The 10,399-nt window shown below is 35.3% G+C and overlaps 1 protein-coding gene across 2 annotated transcripts; it reads right to left on the bottom strand.

The window, feature by feature from the left end:
• Window positions 1–987: 987 nt before the first annotated feature.
• Window positions 988–8,709, bottom strand: LOC110095941 (guanine nucleotide-binding protein-like NSN1). 2 transcript variants are annotated; one of them, XM_020821670.2, is made up of 10 exons: window positions 8,513–8,709; window positions 8,102–8,285; window positions 7,760–8,004; window positions 6,965–7,094; window positions 6,660–6,833; window positions 6,278–6,495; window positions 2,930–3,194; window positions 2,428–2,607; window positions 2,137–2,351; window positions 988–1,561 (listed from the first exon to the last, which is right to left on the bottom strand). In XM_020821670.2, the coding sequence occupies exons 2-10, from the start codon at window positions 8,118–8,120 to the stop codon at window positions 1,223–1,225; spliced, it is 1,785 nt and encodes a 594-aa protein (XP_020677329.1). In that variant the 5' UTR covers window positions 8,121–8,285; window positions 8,513–8,709; the 3' UTR covers window positions 988–1,222. The 2 variants fall into 2 exon arrangements, with proteins under 2 accessions (XP_020677329.1, XP_020677330.1); XM_020821671.2 differs by having other exon boundaries at window positions 8,541–8,709.
• Window positions 8,710–10,399: the final 1,690 nt, after the last annotated feature.

Below are 10,399 nucleotides of genomic sequence, written 5' to 3'. Positions count from 1 at the left end.
TTGAATAGCTTGATATATTTGGGTTGGTTGCTTTATGTTCTTGGCTTCAGCTTGTCTAGATGACTCTGGCAAGTGGAGGTTTTTTTTTTTTTTTTTCATTTTTGCGAAATTTTGAAATCAAGTGATCCAGCGGATATTTTATTTTTTCTTGGAACTATTGTGCCACTGCCTCTCCAGCAAAAATTGTAATATTTACATTGAATGCCATAGTGCAAAAAAACAAAGCAATTCTAATCTATTTATATTTTTAATATTTTAGAAATTCACTCATATTAAAGCATATACATGAAACATGTTTTTTATTGTAATGATAATTTCAAGGTTATTCAAAGATTTAGATTTTATATAAATAAATATAAAATTTATATATTAAATACCTAAATATTTAAGAATTTTATACTATGAATATAAATTTTTGAAGAAATAATAGATATCGATTAATAAATAAGTAAAGAGATGTTCAAAAGAGTGATCTTATGCAACTCATTTTGAACGGTTGATTAAGAATTTTCAATCAATTAAGAGGTTTTGAATTTGAGTCTTAGGTTTTAAATATGTGCATGAGTTTATTTTGATTGGCTTAAATATCCCTAAAAAATAGAAGGATGATCTTAGGTTTCAACCAGGAAAAGGCTGCTTCAACCACCAGAATAGTTAAAAAAAAAAGAGTGAATTAATATATTAAAAATAAGTCAAAATTAAAATTGTTGAAAATTCTGCCAAAAAAACACCAATAATAAAAATATTGTATAATAAAGACTATAAAAATCAAATCCACAATTCTTATAAGATCCATCCATTTAAGTGAAATAATTTCATTGTACCAAGTAGATTCATGTTTTCAGACCCAATTGAACAACGCAACTTATCCAAATCACAGAAATAGTCACCTGCGTACATGACTAAGCTAATTAGAAGCAAAAATACAGAATATATTAGGAACATCTGCACCAAGAATTCAGTCGTAAATGAAATAATAATTAGACATTTTACTTTCCAAATGCAGTTAATTCATCAAAGTTTCAATCCTCCCTTCAAAATGTTCCTTCCAAGCAGTTTTCTGACAAGTTTCTCTCCGATGCTGCATTTTTTTATACATAAGAAGGCCATGGCCAACTCATGAGCTGTACTACAGTGAATCAAAATCTAATATACTGGAACAAAAGAACAAATAGAAAATGTAAAATAAAATAAAATTTCCGAATCTTGCAATTCATTAATTTCATTTAGTATCCTCTTCATCTCCAGGCATTGGAACATAATCTGTGGCTTCATCTTCCTTGTCTTCCTCCACGGAGTTATTGAGATCATAGCCAACATCCTTCATCTGATAATCTACCTTGAAATCATAATCAGCATCCATATCATTCGTAGAGCTTATCTTTTGTGACTTTCTCCTCTTCTTCTCCGCTCTTCTTTTGCGAGGATCTAAGATGCCCTCGGCGCCATACAGCTTGTCATTTTGCCCACTTGTTGAGTTGGTCTTTGTATCCAAATGCTCTTCAACATTATCTGCCATTGGTTCTTCTTCAATTTGATCTTCTTTATGGTTCTCCACATCCTACAAATGGTTACAATATTACAGAATTTTAAGATTTTAATGAATTCCTTATACAGTCTCACAGAAGAATTTAAGATCATAAGGACATATTTGATAACCATACAACGCCCATCAATTAAAAAATGTGCATGGCATACATAGCCAACTGACCCTTTTAGTTTAGGGTTTAGGGTTTGACACAGCTCATCTTGACCAATTGGTTGAGAACTTAGGCTTCCAACGAAGAGGTTTTGGGTTCGAGTCTTTGTGTATGTGTTGTGTGTGTGAATTTGCCTTAAATAGCCTAAATGTCCCGGAAAAAAAAAAAGGACAGAATTGGTAAAATAGAAAGTGGGTTATCGGCTCTGCTGTTTAGATAACAGTGCTATATGTTCCTTAGAAATATCAACTGTGATCATAATATTTCATTAGATAGCCTGACATTACATAATTGTTATCAAGGAAAGAAACATTCCTAAGAGTAGTGCAGATTCAAATAAAATGGTTTTTGTGTTAAAAGAAAGACTGGCAAGTTGAAATCGTTCATCTTGAAAAGGTAATTCATAAATAAATTATAAGAAAGAGAAGGAACAAACTTCATCTAGCATCTGCTCATCAAATTGTAAAGGAGCGCTTGGAGGGACTTCAACATGAAGAAAATCTTCAGCAGATGCCAGGCTGCCAATGTAAGAAGACTCATTATTGTAAACCTCGTCAACATTGAATTCCTTCCCTAATTCTGACACGATTGCTGAATCCAAAATCCCTTCTTGATTTCTACTTGGTGGTAGGGTGTAATATGGAATTTTTCCTGGGCAAGGTTAAATAGAATCACTCAAATGCTTCTTGGAGATTCAAAATATTAATAAAGAGGACAGAGAGCATACCCTCGTTCCAGTCATGCAGCACAATCCTTGCTGCAGCTTCGGGATCCACTATGCCTCCCTTCTTTAGCTTACCTCTACTGGTAGCAACTTTCTGCAGGAACTCGTCAATTGAACTGAAGCTAGATATATTGTATAGTGACATCAGTCTCTCAGCTGGGCAAAGCTTGAGTATCTCCTTAACTGCACGTAAAATCCAACAAGTAAATCATCAAGCCACCAACAAAACTAATTTTTAGATTAAGATGTTAAATCAATACAATTTGAAAAAAATTATTATGCTTTTCTGACATTATCATTAATCAACTGCCTTCCAAATAATCAAAAGATGCTATTTCTGCCCTTTCATATTGATCTACTTAGGCTTCGTTTGGGACAGCTTTTTTACTGCTTAAAGCAGCTTTCTAATAATTTATACTAAAAAACTGTTTTAAAAAGCAGTAAAAAAGCCGCCTCAAACGAAGCCTTAGTTGCCCTTCAAATAAAGAGGCTATCGAAAAATTACCAGGACTAACTGGATCATCCAACTTTTCAATTCTTTTACAGTTGCGGAGAACAGTAGCTGCATCATTTTCACCAGAGCTCAGCATTACAACACCAGGGCAGTCAAGTAGCTTCACATTCTTATCTAAATGAATTTCTTGCATTGATCTTGTAAGCCCAGGAGTAGCACCAACATTGACAACGTGAGATCGCTTCAAGCTATTGATAACACTACTCTTTCCAACATTTGGAAGTCCAACAATACCCACAGTAATTGACAATTTAATCTGCTCAGTAAAAATATATATTATTTTGATTAGATGTACATCTATTCCTTTCAAACACTTGGAAACTTCAAGCACAAAAAAAGAACTTTGTTGGAATATTTCTCCCATGTTTAGGAGCTAAAATAAAGCAGAGCTCTCTACAATTTTCCCATGCAACGTCATCGCAAGGCAAATTTGTATTCTAATAACAGCTGCTCATAACCATTTCATTACTTCAGACAGATCTTTGAAAGTAACAAGCAATGGAAATTAGCCGGTGTACTCACTAAAAAAGTACAAACCTATTCAAGCTTATGCAGTGGCTGTAGATTTAGGCTTTGTTTGGTACGGCTTTCTTTCTGCTTCTTAAAGCACCTTCCTAGTACAAAAATTTTAATTTTTATACCAAGAAGTTACTTTAAGAAGCAATAAAAAATTGTCCCACACGAAACCTTACTCTACTTCAAGCGGTGGGCTTTGCTGTTATTCATTTAAAAAAAACACATAAAAGTGATTTTGAAGAGCTGGCAGTGTTGTTTGAATTTTATCTTGAAATTTTAATGCTACAACAACAACATCAAACCTTTATCCCACTATATGGGGTCGGCTACATGAATCTTTTTTCTCCATTATGTCCTAATAAGAGTTAAATTTTCATTTAAATCTAATAAAGAAATGTTATTTCTAATATTTTCTAACAAAGTCTTTTTAGTTATACACTTATACCTCTAACTTTCTTAACATAGGCCAAATCAAATACATCTACTCTCCTAACCGGGCAATCGGACGACCGCCGTTTTATATGACCAAACCATCTAAGGCGATTCTCTCTAATCTTATCTTCCACAAGAGCTACTCCAACCTTTTCACGAATATGCTCATTTGGTATCATGTCTCTAAGAGTAAAGCCACTCATCCACCTAAGCATCCTCATATCTGCAAAACTTAACTTAATATTATGCTTCTCTTTTAATGGCCAACATTCTGCACCATAAAGCATTGCAGGTATAACCACCAATCACCATCTTATAGAATTTTGCCTTAAATTTGAGGGGAACTTTTCTATCACGTAATAAGCCCAATGCATTCCTCCACTCCAACTGCCTTGCGAGCAAAGTTCAGAATTGTACTTGGAATTTGTCTTTTATCTCTTGTCATGAGGTAATTGGAGAGTACTTCATCCTGGCCGTGGTGGTTTTTTCAAACATCTAACTTGAATTCTACTAATAATATCCCCATATATTTCACCATTACTCTGAACAATAGACTCAAGATATTGAAAACATATACTCTTATTAATAACTTAATATTAAAATATTGGAGAGCAGGCAAAAGACCTAACAATCCTTTTTAAATGAGTTTATGCAGACGGGGAATTTTGAATTTAGCTTTCATGGAATGAAAATATTAGAGAGCATGCAAAAGTTATAAAGATCCTTTTCGCACCAGTTTAGACAGATGGGCATATACAACTCATTTGAGAAATTCAAATTTTAAGTACCAACCAAATGAATTAGAGATTTTAAATTAAAATGGGGAATATTTTCTATAAAATGGTGTTAACTTAAATTTAAATTGAGGCTAATCATGCGCAAACCTCATCTACTAGTCAATTCATGAGGAGTCTACAAATAGTCATATGAGGCATGTAATTCAAACTTTTGAGTTAAACAAAAATTTCTTTCTAGTTTCAATCTTTCGAGATCTATCTTCCTAGTTTTAATTTGAGTACAAATAGGATCTATGATACCTTCAAGAAAAGAACAAATGCAACTACCCTATTCCGATGGAATTCATCTCCTTATATCATCATGAGGCTTGATTTTTCTCTGACAAATTCGTTCGTTGATTTATTTCACTACATAAATTACAAACTTATTTAGTGTTATTAATCACATTAGTTTGATTCTTTTTGCTTTCATTTAATAACCACTTTAGGTTACAGCGGTTGCACTAGTTGTGCCCTTTTTATGCTCCTTTTTTGTTCTATTGTAACACCTTGCATGATATAACAAATTGATAAATTTATTTGGTTTCCCATGTCTTCCTTCATTGATTATTAAAAACGGCATTAAAAACTAGATGGATAGCAATTGGGGAGGCTCAATTGGCTTTGGAACAAAACTAGAGAAACTAACATCAAACTTCCAAAGTCTCATCATTAAGCAGAGGTGAGAAATTCATAGCATAAAAGATGGTTGTTAAAGTTGCCTCGCAACTAAACTGATCGACAGGTAGCCATACCAGCAATTGGCAAGATAGATGGACGATGATTTCAAGCTCTGCTGTGTCCCAAATAACTTGATGCTCTGGCTCATCCAGAGTTTCTTGACCCATAATGTGTTTGATCATACATAAGCAATATATTGATTTTCCTCCCCAACAACGACCTCGATGTGGTAGCATCGTCCTTTGTAACGATCAAGACTGGTAAGTCCATCAGTCCACACAGTTGTCCATGTACCAGTAGAAGATTCGGCAGCTACCGCAGCCCCCGCTTCTTCAGGCGGAACTCCCGGTTGAGGAGTTACTCGGAATGCTGCCAAGATATCAGTATCTTTGGTTTCGTAGTCAGGAGTATAATAAGTCAATTTGTAATCTTTAACACCAGCTTTAAATCCAACGCTTGCTTTAGTCTCTGTTTGTGGTGACATAAGTCCCTCCCTACAACTCATGAATTAAGAATTCTCACAACAACAAGGTCTACTCGATATAAATTAGGCGTGAATGAAACCTTTGACAAAAATATTTACAATTCAAAAAAGATTCAACTAAACTAATATTATCATGAATAATGAAAATTTGAAAAGGGTTCGTTATTGGACCATTAAATTACCATAACACATCAAGAAAAATTAGTGTAGAGTCCAAAATATTAGAACAAGTTTAACCAGTGAATGAGAAAAATAAAGAATGGAAAATCACAAAAGGATTCAAACAATGGCTGAATGGCTAAATAAAGTAGCCCTAAGTAGACATTTAACTGTAGGAAAACTGCAAGCGTATTTAGGCACTTTTCTTTCAATTGAAGTTCAAATATAAAAAACAAAACTCTATATAAATAGCTTGAAGGTGAATTCTGACGAATTATAATAATCATATACCTCACGACTTCTAGAATAGTTCTTAAGCAGCTTTATGAGAGTTTCAGCTCCAAGGCAATCGCTAGTTTTCAAAATGTTGCTAGTTTTTGGGACCTTTGATGTGGATTTCCATCCTAAATTCGACCTTTGCTCTTGAGTACTGCACTTAAATGCAACAGCAGGTAACTCCTCCCTGAGATACTTGAGCCATTTCTGTGCAGCCTCCCGAGGAACCAAATCTATGATGTTGAACATAACATTAGCGAAGGAAGAAAACATCTGTAAAGAAACAAGTAATAAAAGATGCTTTTATTTTCCCAAGTTCCAGTTTACAGGATCTTCAGATGAAAGCTGAAAAAAAAAAGTTAATGGATTTTGGGAAGATGAGAAGTTGAGAAGCCACCTATCTTGTTCAAAAGCAAAACCATGCGCTTATTTGGGTTGGACTTCAATATCATATTTTCCATGTCAATGCAACGACTACCAAGGGGATCTCGGGCATCAAGAACCTCCAAAATTACATCTGATGCTTCCACAACTTTTACGAGTTCCTTGTAGAATGTTCTTTCTGAATGATCTAAGGAATGTCTATATTCAGTCAAAATCAAAGTTCATTTTAAAATGTATGAAACTATGACTCAATTGGCAATTCTAAACAAATTTCAAGCACCTCCATGCGACTACAAGTACTGTTAAATAATCATGTACCATAGCTTTTAGTTACTGCAGAAACTTCTTCCGTGATTATTCTATTTGAAAACGCATCATCTTTGGCAGAAGCTTCAAAAGCCAATTTCTCCATATCATCACCAAGTAAGCCCAGTTTTCTTTTCTTAGCCTGCAATGACAAAATAATCAACCATTTGTTCATCCATATCCAAAATTTTAGGCTAAATCATATAAAAGCATTCCATTAATTTCCAAAAATTTAGCTATATTATCAACTAAATAGCTCTAAGAAAAATCAATTCAATGTATATGAAGACTGATAATAACCGCAATATCAAGGTTGAACACATACAGTAAAATCAAATGCTCAGCAATCACTTCCCCTAGCTGCTTATTTATATAAGATACTACCCATCAGTGGTGAAAACAAGTAACTCAACCAAAGTTTGAAGAGACAATAATATCTAAATACAGACAAGCCTTCCACATTCTCGATTCTATAATTGAAAAAACATCAGCTTACTGAGCAATTACCACCTCAATTTCACATAAATATCAATCCTTGCTCAGAATGCCACATCCTATAAACTTCACGATGAACCCCAAGAATCTACATGGAAATTTTGAAATGCCTATGCAGCACTCATCTTTAATCCAATAATACTGTCCATAATCCATATCAACGAGTTTCAATAGATATTGGCAGGAATAATCTATGGTAAAACCAGCATGATAACCGTATAGTCATTCAATTGCAGTCAACTTTTTGAACACTCTAATAAAAGAAAATATTTTTAATAATTAATTTATAGTTTATGGCACATAGAAGAGTACTCTCTCTTTCCTGGCCGCCTTTTTCTGCTCCAATTCATCCAGCGCACGGGCTCTCCGCTCTTCAAGCGCCTTGAGTTCCTGCTCCTTGAATGGCCAGTCATTAGGGATGCCCGGATCCTTCTCAACTTTACGCTTGCGGTTCAATCCAAGCTTTTTTGCTTCCTTTGCCTTCTTCTTGTGATGCTCCTTGACCTTTCGTAAGACCTTGTACTTTTTCTTGAGAGAGATTCTCTTACTTTTACTCTCTGCATACACCAAAAATATAAAATTAGTGGCGCGGAGGATCATATTGACTCCAAATTGTAGACTAAGTGCAAATATGAAGAAGATGGACAAGCTTACTTTTGCTCCTCTTCACCATTTTTGTCGGTAGAACAGAAAAAAAGCAGACCCGCTAAAAAATCTAGCAAAGAAAGAGAGCGTAAACACGTTGCGCTGCCGCTTATTACCTCCAAACGAAGCAACCTGTGATCCTCAATACAAAGGCGCAGTGGTAAACCTAGACGAAGGGGCTGTTCGGCAAATCCTGCCAAACGGTCCGAATAACCAAAATAAAGATTAAGGGGCTGTTTGGTATCGGATTTACTGTGGGATTTATGCTAAATCCAGCAAAACGGTTTTTTTGCGCACTTTAAATCCCGGGATTCCGTAAATCCCGGATTTACGGCTTAAATCCCGGATTTACTAAATCCCTCGGTTCGGCGGATTTAACGGGATTTAAGATTAGAAGCGCGCGAAAGGGAGAAAGTTAACCTCACAGCCAGCGAGCTCCTGTTCTTACTTCCGATCAAAATGTCGTAACTTCCGATTCGACAGGAAGCGAAATTCGTCGAAGGAGCAAAGTCGAACAGCCACAAAGGAGCCGAAGAAGCGAAGCGTGCAATCTATACACCTGCGAAGCAGCGAAGCAATGAAGCCGAAGAGCAAGGACAAAAAGAGAAGATGAAAGGCAAACCCTAGACGCCTCTAAGTTATTATTGATTAACTTAATTAATATAATTTAAAATATTAATAATTAAGTAAATTAATTAAATAATTAATAGTATAATTAGTGCATAAATTAATTATCAAATTTAACTTAATTGTATAATTATTAATTAAATATTAATATGATTAGCTTACTTAATATAACTTAAATATATATTATTAATAGTGTAAATAATAATTAATGAGTAATTTATACTTAATATGTTATTAAATTTGTAACACGATAATTTTATTTTTATTTATAAATTTTTTTTATTTATAATTATATTATTCACATTTAAATCTTGACTGTCATAAATCCTAAAATATGTTACCAAACAGTTTCTCTGGATTTAACATGATTTAATATTTGGCATACCAAACAGTTTTCAGGATTTAACACATTTCAGATTTATTAAATCCGGATTTACAAGATTTATTAAATCCCACTAAAATTAAATCCCACTTGTTGCCAAATAGCCCCTAAATTTTTCTTGTGAGAGTAGTGGCGAGAAAGAGAAAGACAGAACGACGAGCAGGAGGAAGAGAGTAAATGTAATTATTATTTTCTAATCAGAGCTTATTACAATTATATATATAAGTAATGGTAGGAGAGATAGAGACAATAGGTATATGTGGGACTAAACTATAACGGCTTATGCTTATATTCTCCCTCAAATTATGCATTCGGTGATTGAATGGATAATTTGTTACATAGATATTCAAAGCGTGAGACAGCGAATGGCTTTGTTAAAATGTCCGCAATCTGTTCTTGTGAGGAGATGTGTTGTATGTTGATGTTGTAGTTCGAGATGTGGTGACGGATGAACTGGAAATCAATCTCGATGTGCTTTGTGCGAGCGTGAAACACCGGGTTTTTGGCTATTGCAATTGCGGTTATGTTGTCACAGAAGATGGTGGTCGGTGATGTTTGATGCAGCTGGAGTTCATCAGCGAGTCGTCGTAGCCAAAGTACGTATGAGGTGGCTGCGGATAACGCTCGATACTCGGCTTCGGTAGAAGACTTGGACACGGTGATTTGCTTCTTAACCGACCAAGAAATCAGATTCGGTCCCATAAAAGTGCAGAAACCGGAAATAGACTTGTGGTCGGTTGTGTCAGAGGCCCAGTCGGCGTCGGCGAATGTGCAAAGGGTGGTATCGCCGGCCGTGATCGGTAGACCGAAGGAGACGGTACCTTTGACGTAGCGAAGTACTCGTTGCAGGTGTTGGAAGTCACGGTATGTCGGATTTTGCATTTGTTAACACACCTGATTAACTGCAAATGCTATGTCGGGTCGTGTGATTGAGAGATATTGTAGAGCTCCAGCTAACCGACGGTAGAGGAAGGCATCATAAAATGGTTGGCTATTTGGCAGTTGATGTTTTGATGCTGGAGCAATGGGTGTGGGAGCCGATTTGCAATTGGAGAGTCCGGCTTCTTCAAGTAATTTCTGAGCGTAGTGTCCCTGCGAGAGAAAAAAGCCTTTGTAAGATCGTGTGACTTGGATGCCACGGAATAGTGAAATTTGTCCCAATTGTTTTAGAGCAAATGCGGATCGAAGCTCGTCAAGAATTCTCTGAATGTGTTTTTGGTCGTTTCCTGTCATGATAATGTCATCGACATAGATTAAAAGATAGATTTGGATATGAGCTTTTGTAAAGATAAACAGAG

Source organism: Dendrobium catenatum, unplaced genomic scaffold (assembly GCF_001605985.2).
Source record: "Dendrobium catenatum unplaced genomic scaffold, ASM160598v2 fragScaff_scaffold_651, whole genome shotgun sequence".
Taxonomy (NCBI): domain Eukaryota; kingdom Viridiplantae; phylum Streptophyta; class Magnoliopsida; order Asparagales; family Orchidaceae; genus Dendrobium; species Dendrobium catenatum.
The sequence above is the reverse complement of the archived record's forward strand: the minus strand, read 5'-3'. Positions and strand labels throughout refer to the sequence as shown.